Raw genomic sequence first — 17,664 nt, 5'->3', positions numbered from 1 at the left:
GAAGATGATCTGTGGCCCTCAAGGACTCCGACCCCAACGTACGTTTCACCTGAGTGGCTTTTTCAAGGGGTACGTTGGGGTCGGAGTCCTTGAGGGCCACAGATCATCTTCACACTGGTACTAGTATTTTTCCAGAGATTTATGCACTTTAGTTGTCTGGGTTAGACCATTATTATTGATGCATATGCACTTTATTTGGATAGAGGGCCTATTGAGAGTGGAGTCAGTGGTCCTGGTATAGAAGAAGTGTTAAATTTATGATTACCATATTTAATGAATAATATGAGATTTCTCGTGATAAAGGGTAGATCATTTTGTTGGATGTGTTTGGATCCCTACCTCCAAATCTGAGCTATGGGGTTTTGGTCCGAAAGCCTCATCTCCAAACCAACCCATTTTTTATTGAGTTTGTGGTGGAATAGGTCCAGGACACAAGTTCCAAGGGATGCACTTTTGTAGAGTGAAAAGTCTGGGAGACCCAACCCCCCGGTTTGTTTAGTTCGGCTCAGAAGATGATATGCCAAGCGCGGACGCCCTCCTGACCAAATGAATCTCGTTATTGCCGTCTTAAGTCTGGAGAAAAAGGATGCTGGTAAAAACAGAGGAATGGTCTGGAAGAAGTAAAGAAGGTGCGGTAATAAGTCCATTTTAATAGCGTTAATTCTTCCCAGCCATGATAGATTTAGTTTGTTCCATCTCTCCAGGTCAAGTTCCGCCCTGTTCAGGGCTGTTTTATAATTGGCATCATATAATTGTTGTGATCTAGCAGTCAATCTTATGCCCAGATAGGCCAGGGAGTCAGACCGCCATCTAAATGGAAAGGAAGAGCTTAACTGTGAGACTAAAGCGGATGGCAGTGAAACGTTTAGCATTTCGGACTTATGCGTATTGATTTTAAAGTTACTTAGTGCGCCAAAACTGTGTAATTCTGATAAGATATTATTCAAACTAGTAATGGGGGAGGTAACATACATAAGTACATCATCCGTAAATAGAAACGTCATTTTTAATGTCGCCCCACACGTGTTCTATCGGATTAAGGTCTGGGGATTATGCTGGCCACTCCATAACTTCAATTTTGTTGGACTAGAACCAAGATTTTGAACGTTTGCTGGTGTGTTTAGGGTCGCTGTCTTGTTGAAATATCCATTTCAAGGGCATATCCTCTTCAGCATAAGGCAACATGACCTCTTCCAGTATTTTAACATATACAAACTGGTCCATGATGCCCATATCATGAGGCTGGCACCACCATGCTTCACTGTCTTCAGAGTATACTGTGTCTTCAATGCAGAGTTTGGGGGTCGTCTGATGAACTGTCTGCAGCCCTTAGAACCATAAAGAACAATTTTACTTTCTTCAGTCCACAAAATGTTTCTCCATTTCTCTTTAGGCCAGTTGATGTGTTCTTTGGCAAATTATATCCACTCCAGTACTTTTTTTGGGACTTCTTGCTAAAAGATTAGCTTCTCACATACGTCTTCTACCCGTCACGATACTCACAAGTAACTTGAGACTGTCTTTGATCATCCTGGAGCTGATCATTGGCTGAGCCTTTGCCATTCTGGCTATTCTTCCATCCATTCGCATGGTAGTCTTCCATTTTCTTCCACGTCTCTCTGGTTTGGTTTTCCATTTTAAAGCAGTGGAAATCATTTTAGCTAAACAGCCGATCATTGTCTGCACTTCTTTATAAGTTTTACCAACTCCAATCATCATTTTAATCAAAGTACGCTGTTCTTCCGAACAATGTCTCAAATGACCCATACTTCACAGGCTTTCAAGGAGAAATGGAGAAATGCATGTACAACATGTCCTGGCTTCACCCTTACAAAAGGGCCACCTGATTCACACCTGTTTCTTCACAGAATGATTGACCTCACTAATTGATCTCCACATTGGTATTATTTTGAACACCCCATTTCAATTAATTATTCTAATACACAGACTCAAAAACCTGCAGATCATGAATGCAGAGTCTAATGGTTTTCTTAGAATCTACTACACCAAATGGTAATTTGCTTGACATGTGGAAATACAATTTATACCAAAAACAGTGATCATATTGGACTACTATTATTATGAACACTACTGTACTGTTAATTTATTAGTGAGCTTCATACCAATTTTGAAGCGTTCTCCATGAAATACATAGTAGATAAGTCACTAATAGCATGCCTAATACATATCAGCTAAAAGTCCTGCGTAAGTATTTCTTTTACAACCGTATGAGTCGTTTTTGCCAAATTTGTGCTTGTACATTTTTTAACGTTTGCCTCCATATTTTTAATTTTTGTTGCATTCATTTATGTTGTCCCGAGCCCAATTAGCGCTGGTGTCACTGTCCCCTCCTTTGTACGAATTGAACATGAAGATGAAGGCAGAGATCAGCAGCAGCCTTGGCTTCCTCTTCATGTTAATTTGACATAAGAGACAATGATGCCAGCGCTGGTTGGGCGCCAGGCACCACGTGTCATGGAACCGCACAAGTGCCCTGAGACATCAAGTGCCAACACTGCAGGAACGGCGCCTGCACAGGAGGCAAGTATAAACTTTTTTATTTTATTGGGGCAAAACCTTTAGATCTAGAAGGGGTTGTCCTAGTAGTGGACAACCCACTTAAAGCTTGCATAGTTGTCAGCTTACTTTTTATCATGCTGATATCATTAGCACCATCTCCAATAGCCAGGGTGACTGCTCTTTTATACTTTTTCACTAGTTCTACCACTTGGGCTTTCTGAAGAGGAGTCACTCTGCAACAGATCACAGTTTTGCACATGCAAGCGATCTCCAAAAATTCCTTCTCCATGTCCGCTTCCAGGGCATGGGCCTGTGAAGACAATAAAAATGTTCTTACATATTTTTTTGCAAATCAGTTAGTAGAAAGTAATATCTTCTATAGCAAATATGTGTAAAACAGCATCCAGAGAGATTAGTAATGAAACATTAAAAATTCCACCTGAGAAAGCCTTGTAGATAATTTTTGGGGGATTTAAAGGTGTATTTCCATCTACAAGATTGTATCCCAATATGTAGTAGGTGTAATAATAAGATTAGCAAATGAAATACCTCCAATTAGAAATGTAGCATAGTCTTTTTGATTCACTATGTCTCTTTCCTCATGTGCAGGCATTGCAGGACCTTAGGTATCCATGATTATGTCCACTAATAAAGTGACAGTTAGCTAGCTGCAAGTGGTCGTAACCATGGATACCCAAGGTCTTGCAATGCCTGCACATGAGGAAAAAAATAGCGAATCAGAAAAACTATACTACATTTCTAATTGGAGGAATTTGCTAATATTATTATTACACCTACTACATACAGTGCCTTGCGAAAGTTTTCGGCTCCCCGGAACTTTTCAACCTTTTCACACATATCATGCTTCAAACGTAAAGATACCAAATGTAAATTTTTAGTGAAGAATCAACAACAAGTGGAACACAATAGTGAAGTTGAAAAAACTTGATTGGTTATTTTTAATTTTTGTGGAAATTCAAAAACTGAAAAGTGGGGTGTGCAATATTATTCGGCCCCTTTACTTTCAGTGCAGCAAACTCACTACAGAAGTTCATTGTGGATCACTGAATGATCCAATGTTGTCCTAAATGCCTAATGATGATAAATATAATCCACCTGTGTGTAATCAAGTCTCCGTATAAATGCACCTGCTCTGTGATAGTCTCAGGGTTCTGTTTGATGCACAGAGAGCATCATGGAGACCAAGGAACACAACAGGCAGGTCCGTGATACTGTTGTGGAGAAGTTTAAGGCTGGATTTGGATACAAAATGATTTCCAAAACTTTAAACATCCCAAGGAGCATTGTGCAAGCGATCATATTGAAATGGAAGGAGTATCATACCACTGCAAATCTACCAAGACCCGGCCGTCCATCTAAACTTTCATCTCAAACAAGGAGAAGACTGATCAGAGATGCAGCCAAGAGGACCATGATCACTCTGGATGAACTGCAGAGATCTACAGCTGAGGTGGGACAGTCTGTCCATAGGACAACAATCAGTCGTACACTGCACAAATCTGGCCTTTATGGAAGGGTGGCAAGAAGAAAGCCATTTCTCAAAGATATCCATAAAAAGTGTTGCTTAAAGTTTGCAACAAGCCACCTGGGAGACACACCAATCATGTGGAAGAAGGTGCTCTGGTCAGATGAAACCAAAATCTAACCTTTTGGCAATAATGCCAAACAATATGTTTGGCGTAAAGGCAACAGCTCATCACCCTGAACACACCATCCCCACTGTCAAACATGGTGGTGGCAGCATCATGGTCTGGGCCTGCTTTTCTTCAGCATGGACAGGGAAGATGGTTAAAATTGATGGTTAGATGGATGGAGCCAAATACAGGACCATTCTAGAAGAAAACCTGTTGGAGTCTGCAAAAGACCAGAGACTGGGACGGAGACTTGTCTTCCAACAAGACAATGATTCCAAACATAAAGCAAAATCTACAATGGAATAGTTCACAAATAAACGTATCCAGGTGTTAGAATGGCCAAGTCAAAGTCCAGACCTCAATCCAATCGAGAATCTGTGGAAAGCGCTGAAAATTGCTGTTCACAAACGATCTCCATCAAACCTCACTGAGCTCAAGCTGTTTGCCAAGGAAGAATGGGCAAGAATTTCAGTCTCTCGATGTACAAAACTGATAGAGACATACCCCAAGCGACTTGCAGCTGTAATCGCAGCAAAAGGTGGCGCAACAAAGTATTACCGTAAGTTAAAGGGGCCGAATAATATTGCACGCCCCACTTTTCAGTTTTTGAATTTCCACAAAAATAACCAATAAATTTCGTTCAACTTCACAATTGTGTTCCACTTGTTGTTGATTCGTCACTTAAAATTTACATTTGGTATCTTTATGTTTGAAGCATGATATGTGGGAAAAGGTTGAAAAGTTCCAGGGGGCCGAATACTTTCGCAAGGCACTGTATTGGGATAGGATCTGGGAAAATACTTACAGCGCAGGCGCCGGGAACGCTAATAAAGAAAGAGGAGGCGGCGCCCGAGTGACGTCTGTGCTGCGTCTGGTTAGGGGGGAAAGACCCGCCCCCGGGACGATTTCACGGTATGAGGGGGCACACTTTATAAGCGTTTATTTCAGCGTGTGTAGGGAGCATAACTAAAAGAGCCACCATGTCAGAATGCAGCATAAGTGCTGCACAAGGTGGCTCTTTTAGTTACAAACACTTGGGAGGGGGGGGTAACAGGTTCCCCTTAAATCTATTTAAGTCTATTTTATGTAAGACTTTTTAGGGTAAGTTCACACAGGGTGTTTTTGCTGCTTTTTTTCTGCAGCAAAACCTGATCTTCTTGGCAGGAAAGAAGCTGCGTCAAAACCGCAGGTTTAGGTGTGTTTTTGTTGCGGTTTTTGCTGCGTATTTGGTGTATTTTTTTCTCTTTGTCCATGCTAAGGTCCTTGACTTTTCAGCAGCAAAAACGCAGCAAATAATAATACCTGCGTTTTTGCAGCGTTTTTTCATCACCCATTCAAATCAATGGGTGAAAAACGCTGCAAAAACACAGAAAAAACGATGAGAGAAGTGACAAGTGACATGCTCTATGTCCAAAAAACGCAGCAAAACACAAAATCCTGATGGCACAAAAAACGAATGTGTGTGCCTGAGATTTCTGAAATCTCATAGGCTTTGCTGGTACTGTAAAAAGTAGCTGAAAATTAGCATAAAAAAACGCAGCAAAAACGCCCTGTGTGAACTTACCCATAGGATTAAAACACAGTCCCTTTACAGAATTGCACACATGCATAGAGGATTAGTAGAGGAAAAAAACATTTTATCATCAACTGGGAAATGAGATCAAACACAATGATGAGGTGAAATGCTTGGTTATAAACCAGTCTCTTCACTAGCTCACGTTCCAGTATTAGTACAAGAAACACGTTCCCTAATGAAAACAAATTCCTTTTGGCAAGACGACGAGCTCTAGATTTACGGGAATCCATGTAGGGATTATAGCCACAGTACATGGGGTATGGAGACTAGTTTACAATATTTTAAAGGTCAGTCTGTACTCTGGAAATCAGAAATAATGACAGAAAGGATATCCTGGAATCGCAGGAGAGAGAACACTGTACCGAAATCCATCATATTAGAAAAGAACAAATTTTTAATATATGTCAGTGAAGAGAGAATTTTTCGCTGGATACAACCCTAATTAGTCAAGTATTAAATTGTTATTATTTGACGCTATCACACCATCGGGACCCCCAGCAAGCCTAAGAGCAGGACTCTAGATCCCAGGAACCGCATGATCAACCTCTGCTCCATTCATTATTTATGGTCCTGATAAAGAAGGCAGAGTCCCATAGACAATGAATAGACTGGAGGTTGAGCATGGGCACCCCTGGTCAGTTTGAGATGGTGCAATGCAGAGCCTCGTTCCTCGCCTCCAGAGCACCTTCATTGAAATTTCTAGGAGTCCTAGCTTTGGGACTTCAGCAATCAGTAAGTTAATCCCTAACCTATGGATTGGGAGTAACGCTTTAAAAGCTTTGCATGGACTGTAGTGATTGACCAATCACCTTCTTGTGAAAAGTTGATCCAAGAAAAGAATCCTGGGAAAAAAATTGGGGGGCATTATGTTTTCCCGTTTGTTTCACACAAGAAATAATGTGCACGACACATAATCGAAGAGTAAAAAAACAATTAAAAACAAAGACACTTACCAAGCTATGTCCATTTATGACTAGGGCATATTCACCAGTTACAGTTTCCTCGTAGACGGAGTGAAGCTTTGTTTCGACTGTCTTCTCGGAGAATTGATGCCCGTTGAATAGGTTCCTACTCTGTCCAAAAGTGGCATCTTTCGCTTTCCTAAAAAAGAAAGATATAAATGGAGTTCAGGGCATAATACTTATTGGTTATGGCCAGTTATTCTGCCACCAGTGTTGATCGCAGCCTAGTACCTTAGCTCTTCTCGGACTTCGGTTACTGTGCGACCAGACACTATAAAAATATCATTCATGTCATCAGTGAGCATGTGGCACGAATACCCAATGTTCATGGCTGTTTCTGTGAAGGAAAAACACATAGAAATTCTAATTTAAGCAGCAGAGGATAGACTAGCTCTAAATGATAGAGATCTGATCATTTTAAATGCTGGCATGTATGCTTACACAGGAAGTAAAGGTTCCATTTTTGTATGCTAATTTATTAAGCAATTTGGCTTTGGTCCTTTAAAAATGTTCACCGAATTGGCCCCCAAACCCGATTACTACTTTATCTTCTTGTCTAATGTGATATCTGAGCTGGAATGCTTTTGTTTATGCAACTCGTGTATGAACTCTGACAGTGGTGTGGGCAGCAACATAGGAGCATAATTGCTTCAGAGCAATGTATGCATCTCTCAGTGATTTGGAGGATGGCGCTGTGACTCCTGGAGGATGGCGCTGTGACACCGGGAGGATGGCGCTGTGACACGGGGAGGATGGCGCTGTGACACCGAGAGGATGGCGCTGTGACACCGGGAGGATGGCGCTGTGACACCGGGAGCATGGCGCTGTGACACCGGGAGCATGGCGCTGTTACACCGGGAGGATGGCGCTGTGACTCCTAGAGGATGGCGCTGTGACACCGGGAGGATGGCGCTGTGACACCGGGAGGATGGCTTTGTGCCTCCTGGAGGATGGTGCTGTGCCTCCTGGAGCCTCGCGCTGGGGGTCCTGGAGCATCGCGCTGCTCCTACTTGAGGACAGCACTGTGTGTCCTGGATAACCACTAGGCTCCTGTCTACTGCACTGTGCCATTAGCACCCTGGCACCACAGCCGTATTCAGCTTAGGTAGTGCTGCAGTGCATGCTCATTTTCCTTAGCCATCAAATTACAGCTCTGGAAGTTGAATAATGGCTTTTTATAATTTTATCAATAAACACCTTCTTCTACACACTGTAGCACTTAATGTGCTTCCATCAACCACCCTTCCCCAATGATATACTAATATACACTGCTCAAAAATTAAAGGGAATACTTAAACAACAGAATATAACTCCAAGTAAATCAAACTTCTGTGAAATCAAACTGTCCACTTAAGAAGCAACACTGTTTGACAATCAATTTCACATGCTGTTGTGCAAATAGAATAGACAACAGATAAAAATTATTGGCAATTATCAAGACACTCAATAAAGGAGTGGTTCTGCAGGTGGGGACGACAGACCACATCTCAGTACCAATGCTTTCTGGCTGATGTTTTGGTCACTTTTGAATGTTGGTTGTGCTTTCGCTCTCATGGTAGCATGAGACAGACTCTACAACCCATACAAGTGGCTCAGGTAGTGCAGCTCATCCAGGATGGCACATCAATGCGAGCTGTGGCAAGAAGGTGTGCTGTGTCTGTCAGCATAGTGTCCAGAGGCGGAGGCGCTACCAGGAGACAGGCCAGTACACCAGGAGACATGGAGGGGGCCGTAAGAGGGCAACAACCCAGCTGCAGGACCGCTACCTCAGCCTTTGTGAAAGGAAGAACAGGAGGAGCACTGCCAGAGCCCAGCAAAATGACCTCCAGCAGGCCACAAATGTGCATGTGTCTGCACAAACGGTTCGAAACTGACTCCATGAGGATGGTCTGAGTGTCCGACATCCACAGATGGGGGCTGTGCTCACAGCCCAACACCATGGAGGACGATTGGCATTTGCCGCAGAACACCAGGACAGGCAAATTGCTCATCACAGATGAAAGCAGGTTCACACTGAGCACATGTGACAGACGTGACAGAGTCTGGAGACGCCGTGGAGAGCAATCTGCTGCCTGCAAAATCCTTCAGCATGACCGGTTTGGCAATGGGTCGGTAATGTGAGGGGTGGCTTTGGAGGGCCGCACAGCCATCTATGTGCTCGCAGAGGTAGCCTGACTGCCATTAGATACCGAAATGAGATCCACAGACCCCTTGTGAGACCATATGCTGGTGCGGTTGGCCCTGGGTTTCTCCTAATGCAGGACAATGCCAGACCTCATGTGGCTGGAGTGTGTCAGCAGTTCCTGCAAGATGAAGGCATTGACAATATGGACTGGCCCGCCCATTCCCCAGACCTGAATCCGATTGAACACATCTGGGACATCATGTCTCGCATTATCCACCAACGTCACGTTGCACCACAGACTGTCCAGGAGTTGGCGGATGCTTTGGTCCTGGTTTGGGAGGAGATCCCACAGGAGACCATCCGTCGCCTCATCAGGATCATGCCCAGGCACTGTAGGGAGGTCATACAGGCACATGGAGGCCACACACACTACCGAGCATCATTTCCTTGTCTTGAAGCATTTCCACTGAAGTTGGATCAGCCTGTAACTTCATTTTCCACTTTGATTTTAAGCATCATTCCAACTCCAGACCTCCGTGGAATATTAGTTGTGATTTGCGTTGATAATTTTTAGGTTTTATTGTTCTCAACACATTCCACTATGTAATGAATAAAGATTTACAACTGGAATATTTCAAACAAAAAAAGAAGGGGAAGGCACTCACCGAACTGGAACTTGACTTGTCTTTATTAAATATCCATTAAAACATCATGGCCGGGAGAACGAACAAGGAACTTATGTGAGTAGTACACGGACCGTACACTGCTCACATAAGTTCCTCGTTCGTTCCGCCCATTTCCTTGTTTCACAACTAGAATATTTCATTCAGTGATATATATGTGGGATTTTAGCGTTCCCCTTATTTTTTTAAGCAGTGTGTGTACACACATATATATATATATACACACACATACTCATAATCACATGCATAAATATACAGTATGTAGTACTGAAGCCAAATCGCTTAATCAAGTGATTCACAAACGAACATCTTTCCATGCTGGACAGAATTAGCATACACAATTTGAAAGTTTAGTTACTACGAGTCCATTGCTGGGCACTTTCATTTGTTTACAAAATGGCAACCAAACCGCTGCATTCTTGTAGATTCATATGCAGCGGATTTTTCAATTAACAATCTGCAGAAAAATCTGAATAAGTTGCATATAGATTTCCAAGTGATTTTACAGGGAACTTAACATTTTCATTATTTCCATACTGCCGCAATAGCGTTATATATATATATCACTCTGTTGATGTGATGTGGGTAATCACTGTGTTGATGTGATGACGAACACATGCCAATCCACTTCTGCTGTGGATTCTTTAAAAATTCCACAGTGGATTTCACTATAGCTAATCTGTGCAACTGATCATGATCTTTATGGTGAAGGATGAATGTGCCAAAGCATTTTTATAGCTGTATTCCCATTTAGCAGAAAGATATTTTGCTATTAGAAAACAAATAATGAGACTCCATCAGACTTGATATTGTAGATGCTGGCGAGTAAAACAAAGTTTACCAATTACAATCTCATATGAAGGTATCAACACAATTAACTTAAGTTCCCCTAAAATTATGTTTTATCATAGTATTGATTAAAATTCCCTACATAGTGACAACAACACAAAGTAAGGTAACAAAAAATATCATAAAAAAACGATACAGAGACACCTTCCTGCAAGATATTCCAAATAAGATGCCCCAGGATAAGTTATCTAACCAATTCAGTTTAGGGTTTGGCTAAGTTCACATTAGCGTTGTGCGACGCAGCGTCGGGCGCCGCCGCATGCATCCCTATATTTAACATGGGGGCGCATGGACATGCGTTGTGATGCGTTTTTTGACACATGCGTTTTTTGCGGCGCACGCGTCAGGGCGCACAGGACGCAGCAAGTTGCATTTTTTTTGCGTCCAACTTTCGGCCAAAAAGGACGCATGCGTTGCAAAACGCAGCGTTTTAGCGTGCGTTTTGCTGCGTTTTTGTTTGCGTTGTGCGTTGCGTCGCCGACGCTGCGGCGCACAACGCAAATGTGAACGTAGCCTTAGATGTTACTTTTGCATGTTTGTCATACTTAAATGTTTCAGATCACCAAATAAATTTAAATATTACACAAACAATACCACCAGTAAACAGAAAATGCAGTTTATAAATGTAGGTCTTTATTATTAAGGGAGAAAGAAATCCAAACCTTATAGGGCCCTATATGAAAAAATGATTGCCTCCCCACCTTAAAACATAAACCACAATTAATTTATCACATCTTTGGGAAGCTAAGTTCAAATTCCCTAGCCACATGCAGGCTTGACTACTGCCACACGTTCTCAATCAAGAAATCACTTAAAGAGGACCTGCCTGACAAAGTGAAGTAGAACAAAAACAGTCATCAAAGCAAAAGGTGGCTTCTTTGAAGAACCTAGAATATAAGACATAATTTCAGTTGTTTCACACTTTTTTGTTAAGTATGTAATTCCACGTATTAATTCATAGTTTTGATGCCTTCAGTGTGAATGTACAATTTTCATAGTCATGAAAATACAGAAAAATCTTTAAATGAGAAGGTGTGTCCAAACTTTTGGTCTGTACTGTAGGTGACAATTTTAGGGAAAAGGTGTACTTTTTCCTCCTGAACATCTAACCCTAAACTGAATTGGTTGGATCACTTATCCTGGGGAACCTTCTTTTGAATACCTTGCAAGGAGGTGTCTCTAAATATTATTTTAGTATAATATTTTTTGTTGTGTTACTTTGTGTTATAGTTACTATTTAGGTAACTTTAATCAACACTATAATAAAAAGTAATTTTAGGGGAGCTTTTGTTAATTGAAGTACAACAAGAGAGCCCTGATCTCAACTGTTAGCTATATGATACAGGATAAATCATTAAGACAATAGCATGCAATTCAATAGTCCATATTTATTGCATACAGAAAATTGGAGACATTTTTACTCTTTACGCTGCTTGTATCATTTCAACGCAACTTAATTTTTCTCCATCTTGGGCTAGATCTTAGGTTTAGAACAAGACCATGATGTGATGTGGGGGTCTGTGTGTGGGCTCATACTGTATGTAGGAGGCACTGTGTATTGGATCATACTGTATATAGGGTGCGGTGTGGAATCATATTGTATATACGTGGCTGTGTGCAGGTTCAAACGGTATGTAAGGGGTGTCTGCATACTTAATTCTGCTCAATGTTAAGTGATGCATTTAATATAACATAATTAATGTTAATAATGAATTTCAGCCTATTGGGTTGGCCCTCCAACAAAGACATGGTCTCTCCTGTGGCTCCTTGGGAAAACTAATTGCCACGCCTGGTGTAGAGCAGTAGGCTGCCTCTAGTGGAGACTGCAGGCAGTAAATGCTTAGAGCCCTCCATTAGAACAAAGTTTTGACCGTTATCACATTATCTTTAGACACAATTAGGCACAGTAAGTAGCTGAGACTCATTACCTAGAATTAGCATGCTAAAAGCAATGACACAGTAAATATACACAATTTCCAGCATTACCCTGCTTATCTCCAGTTAGAATCCACAACTTAATGTTTGCCAGTAGGAGACTGGCGATGGTATCCGTCACTCCTTCTTGTAGCTTGTCCTCTATTGCAGTAGCACCTAGTAGCTAAAGCAGATCACACAACAGCAGCCATGTTTTAAAAGAGCATTCAATGAAGGATGAGCCATGATACATGCAATCATTTCCATTTCACATGCTAATAATTTTGCAAAAATAAAAACACAACATTTAGAAGAGAACTGAAAGGGTATCCAATATCTATTAATATCTGTGTTTTAGATCAAGGGGTAGAAATGGTGTAAAAAAAAAAAAATCACAAGAAAAAAAAAGGTATTAAGAAAAATCACCATTCCAGCAGCTACAAGTGGCAAAATATTCAACAGATTTAAAAAAAAAAAAAATTAGTATGAAATTTTTCAAAAGCTGCAAAATATAATGTTGAGATCACACGATGTCTGTCCAGCCACAGTCAATTCAAGTCACTGGGTGTATGGTAATAAAATAGAGAAGAAATAGTACGTTCACAGCAACTAGTACATATGTCAAAGTTTCATTACCCTGTATACACAGATTGTACAGATCATGAGTTATACTAGTGGCCATCTGTGATATTAGTGTTGTACAGTGTTCTCATGGTTTGTAAAATGGCATAGTAGTCTAAAGTTTACTTGCTACATCTTTATAAAAACAATACAAGAAAAATTGTGTCATCTGACTCTCACATACAGCAAATGCCGAAAAGTAAAAAATAAAAAAACAACCCCCCCAAATTGATGCTATTTGTTGTGCCGCACCCAATAGATGACGAAATAAGAACAATGGATATGCGCCCAAAGTTGTACCAATAAAAACTTAAGCTCATCAAGCAAAAAATCAAGCTCCTCTGATGAAAAAATAAAGTTATGGATTTTTTTTGATGCTTTACAACTTTTGGTTGCACCGTAATCATAGTGACCTGCAGAATCATGTTGTCAGGCCATTTTTACCACACCATCAGGGCATATTCAAAACCGAATGGAGGAACTAAAGTTTTTCCCCATTTTTATAGGATTTTGATGCATAAATTGTATGGTCAAAAGAATAGTGTCATCTAATATTACAACATGTCCCGAAAAATACAAGCTTTCATATGGCTATGTGGACGCAAAAATAAAAAAGTTACGGCTCTTGAAAGAAGGGGAGGAAAAAAAACGAACGAGCACAAATGGAAAATCGCCGGTCTTAAAGCAATTTCCGTACACGACTTTTGATAACGCTTCCTAAATAAGGGCTGCGCATCTATAAATCCCGGAGGCAGCATAAGTCGCACATTTATTCCTGAACTAGTTATTACTAGGTTTTTCAGTTATTGTGTCTACCCCCCGAACACTCTCCATTAACATAGTGAGTCATTGCCTCCGAATGCTCTGTGCTTATATTATGGTTCTTGTTTTTGGAATATGTGTATTTCTTCATTAACTAAATCAACCTAGTATATAAACTATTCATGTTCATTTACATTAACCTCTATAAACAATCAGAATGGTGAATTAAGAACATACCGTCATATCACTTTCTATTTGTTCAGATGCAGCTGCCAGCCGCTCCTCTCGGTTGTCCAGAGCCGTGCTGGCCTCATGATGGATCTTCAGCCACCACGTAAAGTAATCTTCAGTGAGATCCTTGTACGCCAGGGCTAATGTCCGCAGACCTTCGCCTGCAAAGTCCTGAAAGAACAACCAATTTTATACTATAAAAGTTGTGCAAAAACTGCCAAGAGCAATGATAACGAAGAGAAGTGGTGTATCTTTTGGGGTATGGTCCACACAATGATACCATATGATAAAACATAATTTCCATACATTGAATAGAGCATAAAACATATTTTTGTACAATTTAAAAGCAGTATATAATAATGACCAACCCTCCTACTGTTTGCACTTTATGATCATTTTCCTTACATCTGCCCTGGGCTAAAAACAAATTGGTCATGGTGCTCCAATCCAGACAGACCTTGCTTGCGTCATTGGCCAGTGTAAGGAGCCAAGATGAACAACTACTGGTAATAAAGTGACCAAACAATCCCAACTTCAAGACTCCTAGTGGGATAAATGAAAACTAATATAGGAATCAAAGATAAATGTAGTGTTCCCCCCAAAAAATGTCCCTATAATGGTGCTAATGAAAACTACTATGTTGTCCAGCAAAACAAACATGCTCTGATAAAACTACAGTAAAAGAAAGATAACATAGTTGAAATGCAAACAATACAAAATTGCTGATTTTTAGCAAAATGTTTTATTGTGCATTAACAGTAAAACAATAAATATACATTTTTGGTATTGCTGTCCTCTATAACAGAATACAGTACTCTGTCACTTATAGCCTCTTGTAGAATAACCCTCAATGCTACTGACATTTATTTTGCCAACATACAAAGTTAAAGTCTTATTATGATGTCCTTAATTTTTCTCATATGCTAAAATCACAGTAATGCTCATCATTGTTTTGGAACAGATTTTCATCAGTGTTTTGGATCAGATATTCAGTGTTTGGTTAGTGCTTTCGATTTTACCATAAAGTTTTCATTAGTTTTTTTTATGCATGAGAAGTATTCTGAAGTTTCTCCTATCAAACAAACCCATAGATTTGCATTGGAGAGTTTGGTCCATGACGAGACTTAAAAATGGATGAGTTTTCATGAAGACCATTTGGTCTGCAAGAAAACTGAGGAATGGGAGCAGCCACACGTATGGGTACAAGTTCTATTTGGGAAAATCAGAGATAGAGCTCGTATATAAAACACAGACATCTGAATGAGCTATAAGTATAATTTTATCTTTCATCAAAACTTCAGTTAGTCAAACTGACAAAAAGAGAGTGAGGTAAAGGTGAATTTACATCGGTTTTTTAGGCATGGGAAAACAACAGACCAATATTCACCAGTACGCTGGATTCGATTGTCATCCGGTTTTTGGTCAGTGCGTACATTTTTACCACCCTTGTGTTAGCTGCTTTTATTGTATGAGAAAAAAAAATGGATGGAGATTTCCCAAGACTAGTAGTCATTGGTTTCCCACTAGTTAGTGAAAAACGGCCGGCACATGGAAGCAACACAGATGGCATCAGTGTGCTGTCAGCTACTTCATGGACACAATCAATTGCTTTGGTAAGTTTGGTTGTCAAACCGAATTAACTTGGACACGTGTAAAGGCCCATATACTAAAATCAGTACATACAATAAATAGAACTCCCATGGGAAATCCAGCTGTGCCTTAACAGTACATTTTCCTGTTATGTAAGAGGTGAAGCCACAAACCCCCTAAAATAAAAAATAAAAATGTGGAAAATGTAAAAAACACTAAATTTCTAGTTATTGTTAGAAAAAAAAAAAAATCGATGGAGTTGCAACGATGCCAAGTAACTATAGACCAATAAACATCACTCGAGACTAGACTTCCAGTATATATTTAATGTCTTCAACAGTATTTCCTTCTCTAATAAAACATGATTATTCAAATATCAACATTAACCCCTTCACTCCCCAACCTGTTTTCACCTTTCTGACTATGCAAAATTTTAGAATTCTGACCACTTTGTGTGTCACTTTGTGTGTTGATAACTCTGGAATGCTTCAACACCATGTACAGCATGTTAGTGGTAAATTTAGGCCAATATTTTTTGCGTTTATGTGTGAAATAATTGAAAATTTGGCGAAAAGTTTGAACATTTTTAAATATTCAAACTTTTAATTTTTTTTTGCCTTTAAGCCAGATAGTTATATTACACAAATACACAATAAATAACATTTACCACATGCCTACTTCATATCATCATAATTTTTGAAACAACGTTTTTTGTTAGGAAGTTAGAAGGGTAAAAAGTTTATCAACAATTTCTCATTTTTCAAATAAAATTTACTAAACCAATTTTTGTAGGGACCATATCACAATTGAAGTGACTTTTGAGGGACTTATTTGACAGAAAATACTCGAAAGTGTCATTATTTTAAAGCAGCACCCCTCAATGTGATCAAAAACACATTTAGTAAGTTCATTAACCCTTCAGGAGCTTTACAGGAATTAAAGCAATGTGGAAGAAAAAAATTAACATTTTAATTTTTTCAAACAGAAAATCGACAGCACAATTTGTTGTGCAATTTCTCCTGAGCACACAGATATTCCATATGTGGTGGAAAACTACTGTTTGGGAGCACAGCAGGGCTCAGAAGTGAAGGAGCGCCAATTCAACTCTGGAGAGTTATTTTAGCAGGAATATATGGCGGATGGCCATGTCACATTTGAAGAGTCCCTGACATGACAAAACAGCAGAAACCCCCACAAGTGACCCCAATTGGAAATACACCACTCAAGGAATTAATCTTTGGGTGTAGGGAGCATTTTTAACTCTGAGACGGTTCACAAAATTGTATTAAATTGGGCTGAGTCAATTAAAAATTCCAATTTTTCGACTAAAATATTGCATTGGCCCAAGGTTTTTAATTTTCAAAAGGGATAATTGGAGAAAATGAACATCACAATTTGTTAAGCAATTACTCCTGAGTACGCCAATACCCCATATGTGATTGAAAACTACTTTTGAGACAAAGTGCAAAGCTCGGAAGGGAAGTAACGCAATATTGTAGAGCAAATTTTTATGTTACGGTTTACAGGTGCCATGACCCACTGGAAGAGCTCCTGAGGTGCCAGAATAGCAGAACTCCCCATAATTGACCCCATTTAACAAACTACACCTTTCAATTAATTCATCTAAGGGTGCAGTTATCATATTGTAACCACATGTATGTCACGGAATTTTAGACCATTGGGCAGTGAAGAAGAAATAATTACAATTTTACCACAAAGAGTTTGTTTTAGCCCCAGATTTTACAATTTCACATAAGACAATGGCACCAAAATGTGTCACACCATACCTGCTGAATGTGGAAATACCCCAAATGTGACTGTACAGTACTGCTTAGCCATAAGGTGAAACTCGGGAGGAACAGAGTGCTACTTGATTGTTGGAGCACAGATTTTCCTAGAATAGTTAGGGGCTCTGTATACGGAGTCGAATTCACCCTCTAGGTATTTATCTACAGGTGTAGTGATGATTTTGACTATTTGGGTGTTTTCCAAAAACGAGCAGCAATGGATGTTGCTAAATGAAAATTACAAATCTGCCATTGTAGAGCCCGTACATTGCAGTCCAGTATGTTGTACTGCACAGTACGTTGCAATGCCCAGTACATTGTACTGCCCAGTACATTATGTCCCAGTTGTGCTTTTGGAGACATGCACCCGTAAATTAAGCGGGCTCTCA

The 17,664-nt window shown here is 40.1% G+C and overlaps 1 protein-coding gene across 4 annotated transcripts in view; it reads right to left on the bottom strand.

Moving 5' to 3' along the window:
* Positions 1-17,664, bottom strand: part of ATP8B4 (ATPase phospholipid transporting 8B4 (putative)) — a 327,013-nt gene that overhangs the window by 40,008 nt on the left and 269,341 nt on the right. For all 4 annotated transcript variants that reach the window (XM_077263705.1, XM_077263703.1, XM_077263704.1 and 1 more), the window contains 5 exons: positions 13,905-14,069; positions 12,357-12,468; positions 6,945-7,050; positions 6,705-6,852; positions 2,647-2,830 (listed from right to left, as the gene is read on the bottom strand). In XM_077263705.1, the coding sequence (XP_077119820.1) occupies positions 2,647-2,830; positions 6,705-6,852; positions 6,945-7,050; positions 12,357-12,468; positions 13,905-14,069 (715 nt within the window). The remainder of the gene's footprint in view (positions 1-2,646; positions 2,831-6,704; positions 6,853-6,944; positions 7,051-12,356; positions 12,469-13,904; positions 14,070-17,664) is intronic.

Source organism: Ranitomeya variabilis, chromosome 5, assembly GCF_051348905.1.
Source record: "Ranitomeya variabilis isolate aRanVar5 chromosome 5, aRanVar5.hap1, whole genome shotgun sequence".
NCBI classification, from domain to species: domain Eukaryota; kingdom Metazoa; phylum Chordata; class Amphibia; order Anura; family Dendrobatidae; genus Ranitomeya; species Ranitomeya variabilis.
The sequence above is the reverse complement of the archived record's forward strand: the minus strand, read 5'-3'. Positions and strand labels throughout refer to the sequence as shown.